The following is a 20,789-nucleotide window of genomic DNA, read 5'->3' on the forward strand; positions in this document are numbered from 1 at the left end:
CATAACACCCATAACAGGGTTTAGTATTTAGGAAGATTCTGATTTTCAAGTAAAAAATCTACTCATATAGAGTATACTAGCCAACAAAGACTGACAGGCAAGGCCAAAGAGCCTAATTCAATAGACTACCTGACATGTGCTATTAGCTTTAATTTGCTTGAATGAGGATAGTCAAATAGACATGTTTAATTTGAACCTATTGTGAATCCACTCACCCCAAAAAAGAGATGCATCTGCTGCTCAATGCAACACATCTAACGGTTGTCACTGAATCCCTTGAAGCGTCGGTTGATGTAAAAGTATGAACATATTGCGTCCAGGTGTATGAGACCCTATGACCACGTGTCCATCAGTTATGATGTACCTCAATTAAAGCTGTCCAAAATGGAAACCAAACATGTGCCTTTAATCAGATATGATATAGCAGCTATGAATCAAATCAAAGTAAATTAAGCTATATTTATACAGCACATTTCAGACATGGAATGCAACAATGTGCTTTACAGGAAAAAACGAATAAAAAAACAATGAAAATAAAAGCTGAAATATTCACAACAACCATAAGATAAAAAACAAAAGAATGACACAAACTGAATGACTAAAAAACACCCTAAGAAAATGCAAAGCTAAAAATATATTTTGCCTCTCCATGCCTCTTGGTCCTAGGCTTTGGGATAGTTAAAAGGCCAGTGCCAGAGGACCTGAGGGACATACTTGGTACATAACTTAAAGGATCTGACATGTATTGGGTTGCACAATCATGGATTAATTTAAAAACCAATAGAAGAATCTTAAAATTAATTATAAAACTCACAGGCAGCCAGTGCAGAGACCTTAAAACCGGTGTAATGTGTGAAAAACATAACCGTTTTATTACAAATTGGCATTCATTCTTCTTCTAAACCAGGGTATTGTAAGCAACAGGTGAAGTTTGCGGCAGGGATGCCCTCTAAAACCATTTCAGTTTGAGCATTTTCCAGACATACAGGCAGTTTGCTAAACTGTCAAACTAATGATTGTATGCACTGCTCACTGGGAACTTGTCATAGCATAGATAGACTGCTGAGTGCTGTGGTGACCATCCCAGTGGTAGCCATGTGTCATTGCTGATATACAAATATATATATATATATATATATATATATATATATATATATATATATATATATATATATATACAGTTGAAATCTGAAGTTTACATACACTTAGGTTGGAGTCATTAAAACTCGTTTTTCAACCACTCCACAAATTTCTTGTTAACAAACTATAGTTTTGGCAAGTCGGTTAGGACATCTACGTTGTGCATGACACAAGTAATTTTTCCAACAATTGTTTACAGACAGATTAATTCAGTTATAATTCACTGTATCCCAATTCCAGTGGGTCAGGAGTTTACATACACTAAGTTGACTGTGTCTTAAAACAGCTTGGAAAATTCCAGAAAATGATGTCATGGCTTTAGAAGCTTCTGATAGGCTAATTGACATCATTTGAGTCAATTGGAGGTGTACCTGTGGATGTATTTCAAGGCCTACCTTCAAATCCAGTGCCTCTTTGCTTGACATCATGGGAAAATCAAAAGAAATCAACCAAGACCTCAGAAAATAAATTGTAGACCTCCACAAGTCTGGTTCATCCTTGGGAGCAATTTCCAAACGCCTGAAGGCACCATGTTCATCTGTACAAACAATAGTACACAAGTATAAACACCATGGGACCACGCAGCTGTCATACTGCTCAGGAAGGAGACGCGTTCTGTCTCCTAGAGATGAACGTACTTTGGTGCGAAAAGTGCAAATCAATCCCAGAACAACAGCAAAGGACGTTGTGAAGATGCTGGAGGAAACAGGTACAAAAGTATATATATCCACAGTAAAACAAGTCCTATATCGACATAACCTGAAAGGCCGCTCAGCAAGGAAGAAGCCACTGCTCCAAAACCACCATAAAAAAGCCAGACTACGGTTTGCAACTGCACATGGGGACAAAGATCTTACTTTTTGGAGAAATATCCTCTGGGCTGATGAAACCAAAAAAGAACTGTTTGGCCATAATGACCATTGTTATGTTTGGAGGAAAAAGGGGGCGGCTTGCAAGCAGAAGAACACCATCCCAACCGTGAAGCACGGGGGTGGCAGCATCATGCTGTGGGGGTGCTTTGCTGCAGGAGGGACTGGTGCACTTCACAAAATAGATGGCATCATGAGGAAGGAAAATTTGGTGGATATATTGAAGCAACATCGCAAGACATCAGTCAGGAAGTTAAAGCTTGGTCGCAAATGGGTCTTCCAAATGGACAATGACCCCAAGCATACTTCCAAAGTTGTGGCAAAATGGCTTAAGGACAACAAAGTCAAGGTATTGGAGTGGCCCTGACCTCATCCTATAGAAAATGTGTGGGCAGAACTGAAAAAGCATGTGCGAGCAGGGAGGCCTACAAACCTGATTCAGTTACACCAGCTCTGTCAGGAGGAATGGGCCAAAATTCACCCAACTTATTGTGGGAAGCTTGTGGAAGGCTACCCGAAACATTTGACCCAAGTTAAAACAATTTAAAGGCAATGCTACCAAATACTAATTGAGTGTATGTAAACTTCTGACCCACTGGGAATGTGGTGAAAGAAATAAAAGCTGAAATAAATCATTCTCTCTACTATTATTCTGACATTTCACATTCTTAAAATAAAGTGGTGATCCTAACTGACCTAAGACAGGGAATCTTTACTAGGATTAAATGTCAGGAATTGTGAAAAACTGAGTTTAAATGTATTTGGCTAAGGTGTATGTAAACTTCCGACTTCAACTGTATACACACTACCAGTCAAACATTTTAGAACACCTACTCATTCAAGGGTTTTTCTTTATTTTTACTATTGTCTACATTGTAGAATAATATTGAAGACATCAAAACTATGAAATAACACATATGGAATCATGTAGGAACCAAAAAAGTGTTAAACAAATCAAAATATATTTTATATTTGAGATTCTTCAAATAGCCACCCTTTGCCTTGATGACAGCTTTGCACACTCTTGGCATTCTCTCAACCAGCTTCATGAGGTAGTCACCTGGAATGCATTTCAATTAACAGGTGTGCCTTCTTAAAAGTTAATTTGTGGAATCTTAATGCATTTGAGGCAATCAGTTTTGTTGTGACAAGGTAGATAGCCCTATTTGGTAGATGACCAAGTCCATTTTATGAAATGACAGACCATCATTACTTTAAGACATGAAGGTCAGTCAATACGGAACATTTCAAGAACTTTGAACGTTCCTTCAAGTGCAGTCGCAAAAACCATCAAGCGCTATGATGAAACTGGCTCTCATGAAGACCGCCACAGGAATGGAAGACCCAGAGTTACCTATCTCTGCTGCAGAGGATAAGTTCATTACAGTTACCAGCCTCAGAAATTGCAGCCCAAATAAATGCTTCACAGAGTTCAAGTAACAGACACATCTCAACATCAACTGTTCAGAGGAGACTGTGTGAATCAGGCCTTCATGGTCAAATTGCTGCAAAGAAACCACTACTAAAGGACACCAATAAGAAGAAGAGACTTGCTTGGGCCAAGAAACACGAGCAATGGACATTAGACCGGTGTAAATTTGTCCTTTGGTCTGGAGTCCAAATGTGAGATTTTTGGTTCCAACCGCCGTGTCTTTGTGAGACACGGTGTGGGTGAACGGATGATCTCCGCATGTGTATTTCCCACCGTAAAGCATGGAGGAGGAGGTGTTATGGTGTGAGGGTGCTTTGCTGGTGACACTGTCTGTGATTTATTTAGAATTCAAGGCACACTTAACCAACATGGCTACCACAGCATTCTGCAGCGATACGCCATCCTATCGGATTTGGGCTTAGTGGGACTATCATTTGATTTTCAACAGGACAATGACCCAACACACCTCCAGGCTGTGTAAGGGCTATTTTACCAAGAAGGAGAGTGATGGACTGCTGCATCAGATGACTTGACCTCCACAATCCCCCGACCTCAACCAAATTGAGATGGTTTGGGATGAGTCGGATGGCAGAGTGAAGGAAAAGCAGCCAACAAGTGCTCAGCATATGTGGGAAGTCCTTCAAGACCGTTGGAAAAGCATTCCAGGTGAAGCTGGTTTAGAGAATGCCAAGAGTGTGCAAAGCTGTCATCAAGGCAAATGGTGGCTATTTGAAGAATCTCAAATATAAAATATATTTTGATTGGTTTATCACTTTTTTGGTTACTAGATGATTCCATATGTGTTATTTCATAGTTTTGATGTTTTGATGTCTACAATGTAGAAAATAGTAAAAATAAAGAAAAACCCTTGAATGAGTAGGTGTTCTTAAACTTTTGACCGGTAGTGTATCTTCGAACTGATGTACAATTCATTCGCCATGCCACCTCCTTTTCATTACTCTGGCACGTTTTGCTAACGAAGTAACAAAGTATATAATCTAAAACAGTCGCTGGTAATGAATAGCTTAATTAAATCGCACACTCGAATCAGACACCTTTCAAGGCATCACAATGCTTCTCACAAGGCTTCGAGTTATGCCCAAACTCCTTGCGAGCTTAGTGAATACTCCCTTTGGTTAACAAGTTCATTTAGAATTGTTAGCACTCTTTTATAAAACTGATTATAAAGTATGTTTTGACGTTGCATGTCACCTTATAGAAAGGCGACTATAAGAAAGGTTTGGGTGTAGATTGCTCTACAGGATAAAGTAAGATCATTCATGACGTGCTCTAGACACTCTTTGATTGTTCTGTAAATTTAGAGGTTTGTGTTGCTAATTTCTTTATTGCATGAAAGCCGCTTTTCTCACTCTTTTTGAGAACTGAGGTGTGTGTAATTTCATTTTTTTTTTTGATGCCCTGATCTGATCCAGCACAAAAGATATTCAGTTCTTTATGAGTAGGTTTTGATTAAAAGTCAGACTTCCCCACCATTAATGTTAAAACAATGTAGCTTTACTCTTAAGTTATTTCCTGTGCTTCCTCGGGTGTTTACTGACTAATAAGCAAACAACTCATCAGCATCATTATTTCCTGTCTAGAGATGCCCATAAAAAATGGTGCCCTCATTTCCCCTGGACTGTTTATATGTTATGACACAGCGAGTGTTTAAACAGAGCACTGCTATGTAACAGCTGGTCCACCTGTCAGACTGGAGCTGTCTCACACTGAGAGCATACATCTGACATCTATATAGGACTATCCTCAATTTGCACTGTTACAAAATAGATTTGTTGTCCCCAATGATGACATTGTGGAGAGACTGTGGATCGGTCTCCATCCGTCTGTTCGTTCGTACGTTAATCACACGTGATATCTCAGACAGCACTGGCCCGATTTTGATTAAACTTGCCATAGAGATCCGGCATTTACAAAATTACATTGATTGGCCCAAGGCATGAGCTATAGTAATTGACTTACATTTGTGAGTCACACCAGAGAGGAAGAGGCGAAGCGAGAGGGATAATTGGGCCCAAAATCTGTCTTCTCCAGCAGGTGGCGTTTTTTCCGTTCACCAAGCTAGGAGTTTTTGTATGAAGGTCAATGAGAGAGTATCAAATTTGGTTAAAGGAAATGTTCTAAAATGTTCTACTTCATAATCATCATTTCCAGCACCACACCAACATCAACATATTTTAAAATGGAGAGTTTCTATGTTTTGTAGTAAGAAAGATAGAGGAAAATAAGTGTTTCCAATGATATCGTTAGTGTGCGTCGTGTGATTTTAACCAATTATGAGTAGGCATTGCCTACTAATTGTCTACTAATTGGTTGATGATGTCATTGAAAACACATCTCCCTCTATCTTTTTTACTACAAATCATAGAAATGCGCCATTTTCACATATGTTGATGTTGGGGTGGTGCTGGACATGAATATAAAGTTTTCAAAATGTATTTAACAAAATATGTAATGGCTTATTTGCCACGTGGCTTATTTGATCGAATATACGTTTCATAATGATTAGGTTGTTACGAGTGTACTGACATAAATAGGACATGTGACATCCCGGCAACTTTCAGAAAAAACACTTTATGTCAGTGTTGTGCCTGTTGTTCACAAGCGTATCTGCCCTCTCATTGGCTAGAATGGTCCCACCTGATCTTGCCTCCTCCCGACTGCCTTCTAGTCTGAGTACCTGTCTCTTTAGCTAACATTCCACTCCTTGCCACTCCTTGTCATTGCCAAAGAGTCTTTGGCACGTGACATGGAGTACAGGGACTGGATTCGCTAAAGAGACTGGTACCCAGGCTAACTGCCTTCCGTTTTTGAAGACATTTATTTTCATTGTTAGAGCAGCCACTTGAGTATCTGGTCAATATAATGTATAATCTGTGGTCACACACGATAACAGAAATGTGTAAATTACACCCATCTACAAATTACACCCATGTACAAAGCACCCAAAGTACATTTAACAGTATTCTTTACTGTACATACAGTATCTGTCTTGTTATACACTTGACTTGATGTATTTCTCTGTATGTCTTGTCCTCCCGAGTGGCGCAGTGGACTAAGGCACTAGAGATCCTGGTTCTAATCCAGGCTCTGTCGTAGCTGGCCGCGACCGGGAGACCCATGGGGCGGCGCACAATTGCCCCAGCGTCATCCAGGGTAGGGGAGGGAATGGCCGGCAGGGAAAAAGCTCAGTTGGTAGAGCATGGCGTTTGCAACGCCAGGGTTGTGGGTTTGATTCCCACGGGGGGCCAGTATGAAAAAAATTAAATAAAATGATGTATGCACTCACTAACTGTAAGTCGCTCTGGATAAGAGCGTCTGCTAAATGACTAAAATGTAAATGTATGTCTTGACAGGACATTCCAGGACCTGTCCAGGCAGATGGACGTGTCCTACGGCACCGTGAGAGACTCAGCCGTCTACGACTACTTCAAGAACAAGGGCACCAACCCTCTGGAGCAGGACAGCACATTCGCAGAGCTGTGGAGGACCATCAGTAAGAACAACGGCCGTGATTACTCTGTGTCCAGTCCCTCAGAGGGCATCCGCAAGGTATGTTAACAAAGACAAGACAGGTATATACAGAGAGGATTCCAGAGTACAGGCTGGCAATCACTTTAGGTTGTTTTGCTTAGCTACTGTGGATGTCGACGAAAAGAGAAAACGGTTTAATATTTGGCGAAAAAACCTAATAATCAATCTTTCCATTGTCGTTTCACTGTAATTCAACAGTATGGAGTCATACTGTTCTCGCTCAATAGTGTGCCTGTAGCTCCACAGTATTTAAAACCAATTAGACAGGCAAATTCAACATTGTCTTTGACTATCTATCAGTCTGAATAAACTGCAAATGCTGTTTTGTGACATTTGTACCAATTACACTGGTTAATCTCATAAACTGCCTGTAATAAATAGCTAAGGAAGAACAGTACTTTGCCTGCCAATATGCTAAGACGTAATATGACATATGTCTTCGAATTCGGTCTGTGTACATTACATTACATTTACATTTTAGTCATTTAGCAGACGCTGTTATCCAGAGCGACTTACAGGAGCAATTAGGGTTAAGTGCCTTGCTCAGGGGCACATTTACGTCATTTAGCAGACGCTCTTATCCAGAGCGACTCACCAATTGGTGCGTTCACCCTATAGCCAGTGGGATAACCACTTTACAATTTTTTTTTGGGGGGGGATTACTTTATCCTATCCCAGGTATTCCTTAAAGAGGTGGGGTTTCAAATGTCTCCGGAAGGTGGTGAGTGACTCCGCTGTCCTGGCGTCGTGAGGGAGCTTGTTCCACCATTGGGGTGCCAGAGCAGCGAACAGTTTTGACTGGGCTGAGCGGGAACTATGCTTCCGCAGAGGAAGGGGAGCCAGCAGGCCAGAGGTGGATGAACGCAATGCCCTCGTTTGGGTGTAGGGACTGATCAGAGCCCGAAGGTACAGAGGTGCCGTTCCCCTCACTGCTCCATAGGCAAGCACCATGGTCTTGTAGCGGATGCGAGCTTCAACTGGAAGCCAGTGGAGTGTGCGGAGGAGGGGGGTGACGGAGAGAACTTGGGAAGGTTGAACACCAGACGGGCTGCGGCATTCTGGATGAGTTGTAGGGGTTTAATGGCACAGGCAGGGAGGCCAGCCAACAGCGAGTTGCAGTAGTCCAGACGGGAGATGACAAGTGCCTGGATTAGGACCTGTGCCGCTTCCTGTGTAAGGCAGGGTCGTACTCTCGAATGTTGTAGAGCATGAACCTGCAGGAGCGGGTCACCGCCTTGATGTTGGCGGAGAACGACAGGGTGTTGTCCAGGGTCACGCCTAGGCTCTTCGCACTCTGGGAGGAGGACACAGCGGAGTTGTCAACCGTGATGGCGAGATCATGGAACGGGCAGTCCTTCCCCGGGAGGAAGAGCAGCTCCGTCTTGCCAGGGTTCAGCTTGAGGTGGTGATCCGTCATCCATACTGATATGTCTGCCAGACATGCAGAGATGCGATTCGCCACCTGGTTATCAGAAGGGGGAAAGGAGAAGATTAGTTGTGTATCGTCAGCGTAGCAATGATAGGAGAGGCCATGTGAGGATATGACAGAGCCAAGTGACTTGGTGTATAGGGAGAAAAGGAGAGGGCCTAGAACTGAGCCCTGGGGGACACCAGTGGTGAGAGCACGTGGTGCGGAGACAGCTTTCGCCACGCCACTTGGTAGGAGCGACCGGTCAGGTAGGACGCAATCCAGGAGTGAGCCGCGCCGGAGATGCCCAGCTCGGAGAGGGTGGAGAGGAGGATCTGATGGTTCACAGTATCAAAGGCAGCAGACAGGTCTAGAAGGACAAGAGCAGAGGAGAGAGAGTTAGCTTTAGCAGTGCGGAGAGCCTCCGTGACACAGAGAAGAGCAGTCTCAGTTGAATGACCAGTCCTGAAACCTGACTGGTTTGGATCAAGAAGGTCATTCTGAGAGAGATAGCAAGAGAGTTGGCTAAAGACGGCACGCTCAATAGTTTTGGAAAGAAAAGAAAGAAGGGATACTGGTCTGTAGTTGTTGACATCAGTGGGATCGAGTGTTGGTTTCTTGAGAAGGTGTACACATTTTAATTAGCATTCTTGCATTATATTTTATTTTCTCCAATGCAGTCAATTTCAATTAGCTACCAGCAGCCATTTTGACAATCTAGAGGAGAGAAACAGAGGTGCTGTGTTTTCCTGTCACATTTAGTCTTTATACTGCAAAACAAAGCCTTTTTTTCTCAAACTCAGCCAACTGAGCCTTTTAGCAGAACGGCAGATGTATTTGTGTTAGTCAACAGACAATGTCTGCCTTTGTAGCAGTATGTTGCTGGGTCAGTCCATTGAGGACTCACAACATAAGATGTGCAATAAGAGGTAGCAATTACGTGGAGACAACATCAAAACACACGTCAGATACCTTTTTCTCTGAGTTAAAAGGTTTTTGTATCAAAAGAGCAAGTAAACAAATAGCCCAGTCTACAACGAGAATCAACCTAGAATCAACCTAGAAAAGAAACCTATACAGGAAATGGATTGAAGTACTTCTATTTTACCAAGGTTCTGCATATTCATTAGATACTATATTCACAGTCGTTCCCACATACAGTGCATTCGGAAAGTATTCAGACACCTTCCCTTTTACCAAATATTGTTACGTTACAGGCTTATTCTAAAATGTATAAAATAAAATAAAATCCTCATCAATCTACACACAATACCCCATAATGACAAAGCGAAAACACATTTTTAGAATGTTTTGCTAATGTATTAAAACTAAATACCTTATTTACATAAGTATTCAGACCTTTTGCTATGAGACTCGAAATGAAACTCAGGTGCATCCTGTTTCCATTGATCATCCTTGAGATAATTCTACAACTTGATTGGAGTCCACCTGTGGTAAATTCAATTGATTGGACATGATTTGGAAAGTCACACACCTGTCTATATAAGGTCCCAAAGTTGAAAGTGCATGTCAGAGCAAAAACCAAGCCATGAGGTTGAAGGAATTGTCCGTAGAGCTCCGAGAGGATTGTGTCGAGGCCCAGATCTGGGGAAGGGTACCAAAAAATTTCTGCAGCATTGAAAGTCCTCAAGATCACAGTGGCCTCCATCGTTCTTAAATGGAAGAAGTTTGGAACCACCAAGACTCTTCCTAGAGCTGGTTGTCCGGCCAAACTGAGCAATCGGGGGGAGAAGGGCCTTGGTCAGGGAGGTGACCAAGAACCCGATGGTCACTCTGACAGAGCTCCAGAGTTCCTCTGTGGAGATGGGAGAACCTTCCAGAAGGACAACCATCTCTACAGCACTCCACCAATCAGGCCTTTATGGTAGAGTGGCCAGACGGAAACCATTCCTCAGTAAAAGGCACATGTTAGCCGGCTTGGAGTTTGCCAAAAGGCACCTAAAGGACTCTCAGACCATGATAAATAAGATTCTCTGGTCTGATGAAACCAAGATTGAACTCTTTGGCCTGAATGCCAAGCGTCACGTCTGGAAGAAACCTGGCACCATCCCTACGGTGAAGCATGGTGGTGACAGCATCATGCTGTGGGGATGTTTTTCAGTGGCAGAGTAAAATACAGAGAGATCCTTGATGAAAACCTGCTCCAGAGCGCTCAGGACCTCAGACTGGGGCGAAGGTTCACCTTCCAACAGGACAACGACCCTAAGCACACAGCAAAGACAACGCAGGAGTGGCTTTGGGACAAGTCTCTGAATGTCCTTGAGTAGAGCCCAGACTTGAACCCGATCGAACATCTCTGGAGAGACCTGAAAATAACTGTGCAGCAACACTCCCCATCCAACCTGACAGAGCTTGAGAGGATCTGCAGAGTAGAATGGGAGAAACTCCCTAAATACAGGTGTGCCAAGCTTGTAGGGTCATACCCAAGAAGAGTCGATGCTGTAATTGCTGCCAAACGTGCTTCAACAAAGTACTGAGTAAAGGGTCTGAATACTTATGTAAATGTAATATTTAAGTTTTTTGTATTTAATGAATTTGCAAACATTTCTAAAAACCTGTTTTTGTTTTGTCATTGTGGGGTATTGTGTGTAGATTGATGAGGGGGGAAAAACTATTTAATCCATTTTAGAATAAGGCTGTAACGTAATAAAATGTGGAAAAAGTAAAGGCGTCTGAATACCTTTCCGAATGCACTGTATAGGCCTTCTCCAGGCTCTACATTGACATTTATCATCCTTTAGGTTCTATCATGTAAAACAATGTCATCGTATAGGCAGCATGTATAGCATCTGGATCATTAGCTGGGTCACTGATTGTCATTCCTTTTCAGGCAAAGAAGGGCCCGTATGCCTTCCTGTGGGACATGGCTGTGGTGGAGTACGCCGCACTGACGGACGATGACTGCACCATTACCGTCACAGGAAACAGCATGAGCAGCAAAGGCTACGGCATCGCCATGCAGCATGGGAGTCCCTACAGAGACCTCTTCTCCCAGAAGTGAGCAACACCACCAACCTCATTATACAACATCTATATTGTAACGACCCTGGTGTTGATAAGCATTATTATTACTCCCCCAAAGGGAACTAGCTTTCTTAGAGCAGAGGTAACGTGTGGCTTTGCAAGATCGATTCTGGCCTCGGAACCTTGTGCTACTCCCTCGTTTCATTACAAATTTATGCATTATAGATATACCATCACTTTATCATCAGTTCTAAACAGTATCTTCTACTCCTCACCTCTCCCTCTCCTTTCATCACCCCATCTCTTCCTTCCATCTCCTTCGGGAAATATCCTAAGTCTTAAGTGCATATGGTTTAACGCACACCTACTTTGATCCCTAATTACTTTCTCTGCTTCATAAAAGTCATAAATATAATCACTGATGGTTGACGGTGCCTGAGGGAATTGAGCGCCGTAATTAGCTGAGAGGTCATTCGGTGGTTATACTCATCCATTTTAGGAGGAGTTTGATGAGGGAAACGAAAGGCCCACAGTGTTTTTATAAAATCACTTTGTAGTATAAGCATTAGTACAAATACTCTTTATAAAGGTTAAGACCCAGCTAGTACATAATGTTCTGAGAAACATATGTTTCTTGGTTAGCTTAACGTTCCAGTCGGTAGCCGGTCGGTAGCACTCACTCACGTAGCTGCTAGCACCGTCATGAAAAGGGGTATGAGGGAAGCTCTACAAAAGCCCTACGTTCGGGAGCAGGAAATGTTGAAAAGTAATCTTTAGACATGTTGTACTTTTCTTAAATGTAGTTTTGTAATTGACTAAAACAAGCAGACAACAGGTTGTTTTCCCCACAGGCGGGCAGGGCCATGACGTTCTATCTAATATCGACTGGGATTATCTTGTTAAGTGTGTTCAGGTGTGATATCCTAATTGGCCACACCTGATCTTAATGAGTGCTTGTTTTCTTTGAAATGGGGTCTGTTTGAATAGACTAAAATGAACAGCTTTGTATGCTTAAAACAAACATGACATGCTAGCTCCATCCTGGAGGCGCAGTGGACTCATTTCTCGGATCGAGAACAGAAGATCATAGTTTCAAATCCATCTGATGTTGTGTCACAATAACAAATAAATGTTTTTGAATGATTAATGCCTAAGGAAATTAATTTCCATGTGTCCTATCTGTGCTTCGAGTTCAATAAATATAAAACCAAAATAAGTTAGCAGTGGTATTAAAAGTCTTATTGAAATATTCAGTGAAAGTTTTAAGGAAGTTATGTTCGGCAAAATGTTCACTTCTGTTGTCAGAACGTTTAAAAAAACGTTCAGTTTTACCGGTCAGGGAAAGTATGGCTTCGTTCCCACAACCAAGGTGAAACCAAAAACATACTTTCCCACAATTTCCAAGGAACCGAATGTGTTAGCTGGGGAGTTACTACAGTTTTGAGGCTGTCATTCACAGAGGCTTAATGCACGATTTTAATGCCCTTCTAATGCAAAGCTGTCTGCATGGTATATATATATACAGTGGGGAGAACAAGTATTTGATACACTGACGATTTTGCAGGCTTTCCTACTTACAAAGCATGTAGAGGTCTGTAATATGTATCATAGGTACACTTCAACTGTGAGAGACGGAATCTAAAACAAAAATCCAGAAAATCACATTGTATGATTTTTAAGTAATTCATTTGCATTTTATTGCATGACATAAGTATTTGATACATCAGAAAAGCAGAACTTAATATTTGGTACAGAAACCTTTGTTTGCAATTACAGAGATCATACGTTTCCTGTAGGTCTTGACCAGGTTTGCACACACTGCAGCAGGGATTTTGGCCCACTCCTCCATACAGACCTTCTCCAGATCCTTCAGGTTTCGGAGCTGTCGCTGGGCAATACAGACTTTCAGCTCCCTCCAAAGATTTTCTATTGGGTTCAGGTCTGGAGACTGGCTAGGCCACTCCAGGACCTTGAGATGCTTCTTACGGAGCCACTCCTTAGTTGCCCTGGATGTGTGTTTCGGGTCGTTGTCATGCTGGAAGACCCAGCCACGACCCATCTTCAATGCTCTTACTGAGGGAAGGAGGTTGTTGGCCAAGATCTCACGATACATGGCCCCATCCATCCTCCCCTCAATACGGTGCAGTCGTCTTGTCCCCTTTGCAGAAAAGCATCCCCAAAGAATGATGTTTCCACCTCCATGCTTCACGGTTGGGATGGTGTTCTTGGGGTTGTACTCATCCTTCTTCTTCCTCCAAACACGGCGAGTGGAGTTTAGACCAAAAAGCTCTATTTCTGTCTCATCAGACCACATGACCTTCTCCCATTCCTCCTCTGGATCATCCAGATGGTCATTGGCAAACATGCACTGGCTTGAGCAGGGGGACCTTGCGTGCGCTGCAGGATTTTAATCCATGACGGCGTAGTGTGTTACTAATGGTTTTCTTTGAGACTGTGGTCCCAGCTCTCTTCAGGTCATTGACCAGGTCCTGCCGTGTAGTTCTGGGCTGATCCCTCACCTTCCTCATGATCATTGATGCCCCACGAGGTGAGATCTTGCATGGAGCCCCAGACCGAGGGTGATTGACCGTCATCTTGAACTTCTTCCATTTTCTAATAATTGCGCCAACAGTTGTTGCCTTCTCACCAAGCTGATTGACTATTGTCCTGTAGCCATCCCAGCCTTGTGCAGGTCTACAATTTTATCCCTGATGTCCTTAAACAGCTCTCTGGTCTTGGCCATTGTGGAGAGGTTGGAGTCTGTTTGATTGAGTGTGTGGACAGGTGTCTTTTATACAGGTAACGAGTTCAAACAGGTGCAGTTAATACAGGTAATGAGTGGAGAACAGGAGGGCTTCTTAAAGAAAAACTAACAGGTCTGTGAGAGCCGGAATTCTTACTGGTTGGTAGGTGATCAAATACTTATGTCATACAATAAAATGCAAATTAATTACTTAAAAATCATACAATGTGATTTTCTGGATTTTTGTTTTAGATTCCGTCTCTCACCGTTAAAGTGTACCTATGATAAAAATTGCAGACCTCTACATGCTTTGTAAGTATGAAAACCTGCAAAATCGGCAGTGTATCAAATACTTGTTCTCCCCACTGTATATTTACATGGTGTTTCCCCATACAATTATATATTATCAGACGAATACATTGTAGCACAGTTAGAATATGGTCATATAATGCTATTATTTTGTATTACTTCTCACTAAACCACACTTGATGTGTTTGAATAACAGAGTAGGGGATCATTGCAACTTATCCTTAAGGCAAGTTAAACTTTTTTACTATATCAGCCCAGGTTGCAATCATAAACACGTTTTATGTTCCAGCTGAGTTAAAGAGGAATCATTCAATATGAGGTAATATGATTATGCTAATTACTTCCATGAAAAAGGTTAATATTTGATTGAAATACTTGGGCAATGTCTTCAAACGTTTGAAAATCTTTGGTCTTTTAGTTGCAGTTTTTTCTTCTTTGTATTATCCATTGCAAATTGATCCCATTGCGAAGATAACAGATGCCGGCAGAGTTTAGATGCTGATTGTCTAAATCTCTCCATAATCACATGTAACCAATTAGAACTGTGTATTGGACAAGGATATTGGCCAAGGATATCCCCAAAATGAATCCCAAAATCCCTGAGTCTTGACTACATTCCCACATATCTTGTATTGATTCTTCTCAGGTATAAGAGTTCCAAAGCATCCGTGAAAACAACCCAAAATATTTAGTCACACTATCTTTTAGTTAAGAAATCTAACTCTGTTCAACTCAGTGAAAATAAACAGTTTCTGTTGTTTGCGATGAGGGCCATCCCAACTCCACAACCAGAATGAATTGCCGTTCTAGTGACTAAAATGCAGGTCTTAGGATAGGGACAATGATCTTTCTACAAAGCAAAACCAGTGTCAACCAGCTAGTCATGCTTAGATCAGGTTTGATCTGGGGCTCATGGAAGCCACACACCCACACCTTTGATAAATCACCAGAGGTCAATGCGGTGGAACACTTAAATCTTCTCCAATCTTCCGAGGTGTTCTTCGCCTGATCCCTTCAGAGTGCACATTCAGTATGCAGGGGAAGAGCGGGGTCAGAGCTTAAGCAATGAGGTCCTTCCATGGAAGATCCCATATAATGCCTATCCCCACAACACTGAACTGAACACTGTCCCCTTATCTCTGCTCATGATGGCCTGGATGAATATCTGGCTGGGAAATCCTGGGCTAACAGAATTAGTGGTGGTGGGATGGTAATGTGCTTTGAGGACAGCTGGGATGCTCAGGGGTAATAACAGGCTGAACCAGGATGTCATCTCCTCTACAGAGACAGATTCATCTTACTTGCTACCGTCCCCTGTCCCATCATCATCATCCATTCTCCTCCCGCCCTCCCTCCCTCCGCGCCCTCGTCTATCCATAACCTTACAAATTCACCATGTGCTCCTTTTCATCTCAGAAATGACTGTTTGCCCACAGGGGCGGTACTCTGATAATGGTCTTTCCCTCCTCGCCATGGCTCCTTTTCTTTTAATTAAGCAGTTCTTCACTCTTGTTTTATTTTGGATTTAATTTGTGTCTGTGAAGGACTACAAAAGCTGAGGTTTAATGAAGTTTACTGTGGGGGTTTAATTCACTGCGCAGGCATAATTCAACAAATCTCACTAAAACCCCTGTGCTGTGGGAATGGTCACAAATTAATGCTTTAATCTGCAGAAGATTTTTCATTGTTCCTTTAGTGCCATGATAGCATACAAATGGTAATTATAATGGAACTAGGGTCCTATAGTCCTTATTTCTAAAATCCTTTGTTTAACAGCCTTCAAACTTAGTACAACAGTCTGTTTTCAGGAAAGCTTCCTCTCTTGTTGTACTAAGTTTGAAGGCTGTTACACAAAGGATTTCAGGAATAAGGACTTTAGGATCCTCTTACACCCAGATATTTCCCCTCATTGCAGGATCCTGGAGCTGCAGGAGAAAGGAGATCTGGACATCCTGAAGCAGAAGTGGTGGCCGCGTATGGGCCGCTGCGACCTCAACAGCCATTCCAACGCCACGCCAGACGGGCGGTCCCTGAAACTACACAGCTTCGCCGGGGTTTTCTGCGTCCTGGCCGCAGGACTGCTGCTGGCCTGCCTGGTTGCCGGCCTGGAGATGTGGTGGAACAGCAACCGCTGCGGGCAAGAGCAGCCCAAAGAGGTGACCGAGCATAGAGCCCGGAGGCCAGGGCAGCAGGGGGAGGACACTACCACACTCTACTTTAAGGATCTAGTTGCAGACCACAGCCCCGATTTAGTGGAGCTGCAGAACACACAGTTGTAGATTGTGCTCAGATTGAAATACAATTTGGTCCCTCCTATCTATCACCTTCCCATTCTCTGAAACCAAATCCATCTGTTTTTGTATGGTATATGTACCTCACACAGCTCACAAATGAAGACAAATCCCCTTTATCATTTTCTTACTAATATTTCCATCTTGATTATTGGTATTTTTCGGAAACTCTTTGAATTTGAACATATTCATTGATATATGTTAATCACATCAATAAACCCTTTAGCTGCCTTCATGATAACAAACTGCCCAACCAATTGCCTTAAGCAATTCCTGCATTTTTCACAAATCTCTTACTAACATGTAACTGATTTTGAACATTGATGAGCCCAGCTAATTTTTCAATCACATACTTTGTACTGAGTCCTTGTCAAAACGTTTTTAACTGAGCCAAAGTTTTGGCAATTTCAATTAAGCAAGATTCTCTTTAGGGAAATTAATGAACTATGTCCAGATTGCTCGATCAGCAGAGGATTACACTTTCAAAGGGAGATTTTAACACCTTTTGATATTTATTATTTCAGAATAAATCCATTTATCTATTTGATGTCAATTTGAATCAGGCAAATATTAAATATGACATTTCTGAGAAGACGTCAGTATCGATTTTGTTTTAAGTTCCCCGTAAATGTAGTATTCCTGAAATATTCAAAACCCATTGATTACCAAGACAGGTTCCTTACCCTGAACTGTAAACACATTCACACTGCCTACCACAGAGAACACTTTTCATTGATTCTCGTAACACTTTCACCAGATAAGTGCCTGCTAAGCTGATTTACACTGATGACACCTTATGCATCATTGCCAGAACACTTTAAGCCTTTCTTAGGAGTTTAATCCACTCAAGTTACTGCGATGATGTCAACATGTCTAACAACATAGAGATCCTATTAAATTACTATTCTAATTTCTAATTATATGTCTATCAAGACCTCTCACATGAGTTACTCTCCCCCTGCATGTGACATGAGACAAGTTAAGGCTTGACATGGATCTCTAAACTCAAGTTTGAGCAGAAACTGGACACTTGCATGGGTCTGTCACCCCACAGCAATAAGAGCCACTATATCTGTTCAACCCAGTCCATAATTAAGCAATAAGGCACGAGGGGGTGTGGTATTTTGCCAATATACCACGGCTAAGTGCTGTTCTTATGCACGGCGCAACGCGGAGTGCCTGGATACAGCCCTTAGTCGTGGTATATTGGCCATATACCACAAACCCCAGAGGTGCCTTGTTGCTATTATTAACTGGTTACCAACGTAATTAGAACAGTAAAAATAAATGTTTTGTCATACCCGTGGTATACGGTCTGATATACCACAGCTGTCAGCCAATCAGCATTCAGAGCTCGAACAACCCAGTTTATAATCCCTAGTAATTCACTGTGTGACAGCTTATTGCTATTATATGTCAATGTAGACATCCATCCGTTCTTATTCTTGACTGTTCTATGATCTCGTGCAGGTTACTAAGGATTACAGACTGGCAAGGGTTTCTGGTCCATTGATATATAATGACATTACCACTGCTTCATCGGAAGGGAGGAAGGACATTTGGACAGAGAGAGAAAGAGACTGGGATGAAGCAGAAGCTATTGACACAGGTCAGAATAGAGCGCCTAAGATCTGATTTGTGCTGCTGCATTAAAGGGGCACTCTGCTCTGTCCGACTGGGCTTGGGGGGCCATCTTGATCTAAAACTCCACAACACCATCTTTCCCATCATTGGCAATCCTCCTATTTTGACATTCTGTTCCTTCTCCCTTTTTTGGTTAGTTGCTTCGTAGTGGTTGGATGCATGACGAGGGCTTGTCTCTCACCCTCACGTAGAAACATTGTATGGGGAATAAGAGGAAGTTAATTCAGTGACATTTTCTATGAACTACCTCATTATGACGTTTTATTGTGCCTCATACTATAGACAGTGCATTATAACACTTGTTATAAGCGGTGCAGGACTCCTTATTACAGCCTTTGTAAATGCATACATATCTCTAAATGCATTCGGAAAGTTTGACACAGTTAGTGGATACAGAGATCAGCCACAATACCACAATACACACAATACAACCACAATACAGGACCTACGGAGGCCATTTTGAAAACAGCTTACTCAAGCCTAGATGAGTCATTCAAGCAAATGTCAGGCTCAGCATGGATGGATAGAGTGGTTTTATAGTTTTGTTTTAAGAGTTGTTTTTGCATTACAAAAGCTTTCACACTGTAGAGCATGGTTTTATTTCCTCTCAAATTAAATCAACACACTCTTATTAAAACACCGATGCAGTGGTTTAATTTGAGGCAGCTATTTGTTTAGGTGTGCCACCATTGCGGTGAGATTATAAACATATTTTAATGAGGCGCCAGTCTGCTAAAACAATAGCCTTGGCTGAGATGTTTTAATTAGCTTTTGGAGTTTTTGATGATACTGGATTGATACTGTCGTAAATTAATTCCTACAATCGACGTCTCTGTTGATAAAGTCTTCAGAACAAATCATATCAAGATACATATTTGTACATTCCGGAAGGTTCAAGCTGATATGGGAAACACTGTTGTTTGTCTGTAATAACACTTGACATTGATCTATCAAGATGGATTAAGTGGCTTTTTATCAAGTGTGCTTCATAACATTTAGGACCTCCTCTAGAAGACACGTTTTGTGCTTTTAGTTGGGAGGCTGTGGTAGAATGTGCTTCTGAGAGACAGTTGATATTGACAAGAGGAAGAGTAGTCGATGCGCTGCAGAATCACAGTGGAGTTTAGTTACACGGTTTGATGCAACACTGATCCCATTGAAAGTGCATGTCTTCTGATGGTTAAATGACTAAGCTCTAACACATACAGTCTGGCAGTATGAGAGGAGTTTTTAAAAGTATTTCTGCATCTATGTTGCCAAATAACATCCATTATTATTGCGTAGTCTTTCCAATGCATTAGGGTAGTCACTAGACTAGAGAGTTTCCCTAAAATTGCATGTAGGCTTGTTCCTACTCTCCAATATCACATAAAGATGATTGAAATATAGGAGTTCTTCATTTCCCAGTGTGCAATATAATCAAATCTTTCTTTAATGTGTAGAGCATGTCGTAGCCGAGCATAGAATAACAAATCATCACCCGTCATCGTAGATTCACATTTCTGATTGTCATCATTCCAAAACATGTCATATTTTCATTGGTTGGGCTTGTGCTCCATATGTAGAATCTTAACCTCTGCAATGTATTGTGTTGTATATGTACTGCACATAAGGATCAACATGGATTTCGTCTTCAAAATTGAACTAATATAATCGTTTGGTCAGACCACTACTGGAGCCAAGCTGTGTCTGCCGACAAAGTAGCCTCCGAGTGCCAGGACTCTTCTCCCGATTGACTAGTGATTCCTGCTACCCTAAAGCATCTTGTCCTCTATCTAGATGTCCTGATGTAACATATTTTGTCAGCAACCAACCTCTCAAGTGTCAATTATCTTCTAACCCGTATGCGTGACCACAGTCATCCAAAGACACAGTATCTGTCACCCTCAGCACTCAGATGTATTCAATATATTGATCTGATATCAAATCGATTCTACATCGGTAGTTAATTGAGAGGTAGAACACTCTACATTACCTCAACTTTACAACAATATACTGTAGCATCAGCAATGAGTTGTACATGTATGGCCATCTTAATATGGCACTTAATATAATACTTCAACTTTACAATGTACTATATTTCCTGTAGCATCCAGCAATGCGTTGTTCATTTATGACCGTCTTAATGTGGCATGTAATGCATTACATTGCACTTACTGTAGCCTCAGAAATGCCTCGTATCCTTAGGTTACTTTTCCTGTCCACAAATGCTTGAGTGGGTTCGCAGAAGCCTAAGGTTGCATGGCAACCTAGAAAAGTCAGTAGAGGTCAGGATGTGGTTTGGCTCCAGTATTGGTGTCGTCTGTCAAAGATTTGACAACCTTTACTAAACATCAAACTGTCTATGTCCACTGGCCAAGTTTGATTTCAAGGTGCACATTCTATACACCTGTAATTGAGTCTCCTCAATTCCAAT

The 20,789-nt window shown here is 41.9% G+C and overlaps 1 protein-coding gene across 2 annotated transcripts in view; it reads left to right on the top strand.

The window, feature by feature from the left end:
* grid1b (glutamate receptor, ionotropic, delta 1b) overlaps window positions 1-20,789 on the top strand; it is a 401,577-nt gene that overhangs the window by 379,771 nt on the left and 1,017 nt on the right. Inside the window, exons 13-16 of one of the 2 annotated variants that reach the window (XM_045209114.1) lie at window positions 6,816-7,011; window positions 11,253-11,419; window positions 16,354-16,594; window positions 18,200-18,338. In XM_045209114.1, the coding sequence (XP_045065049.1) occupies window positions 6,816-7,011; window positions 11,253-11,419; window positions 16,354-16,594; window positions 18,200-18,338 (743 nt within the window). The remainder of the gene's footprint in view (window positions 1-6,815; window positions 7,012-11,252; window positions 11,420-16,353; window positions 16,595-18,199; window positions 18,339-20,789) is intronic. The other variant, XM_041843476.2, reaches the window with a different exon arrangement.

The sequence above is a fragment of the Coregonus clupeaformis genome, chromosome 1, assembly GCF_020615455.1.
Source record: "Coregonus clupeaformis isolate EN_2021a chromosome 1, ASM2061545v1, whole genome shotgun sequence".
NCBI lineage: Eukaryota > Metazoa > Chordata > Actinopteri > Salmoniformes > Salmonidae > Coregonus > Coregonus clupeaformis.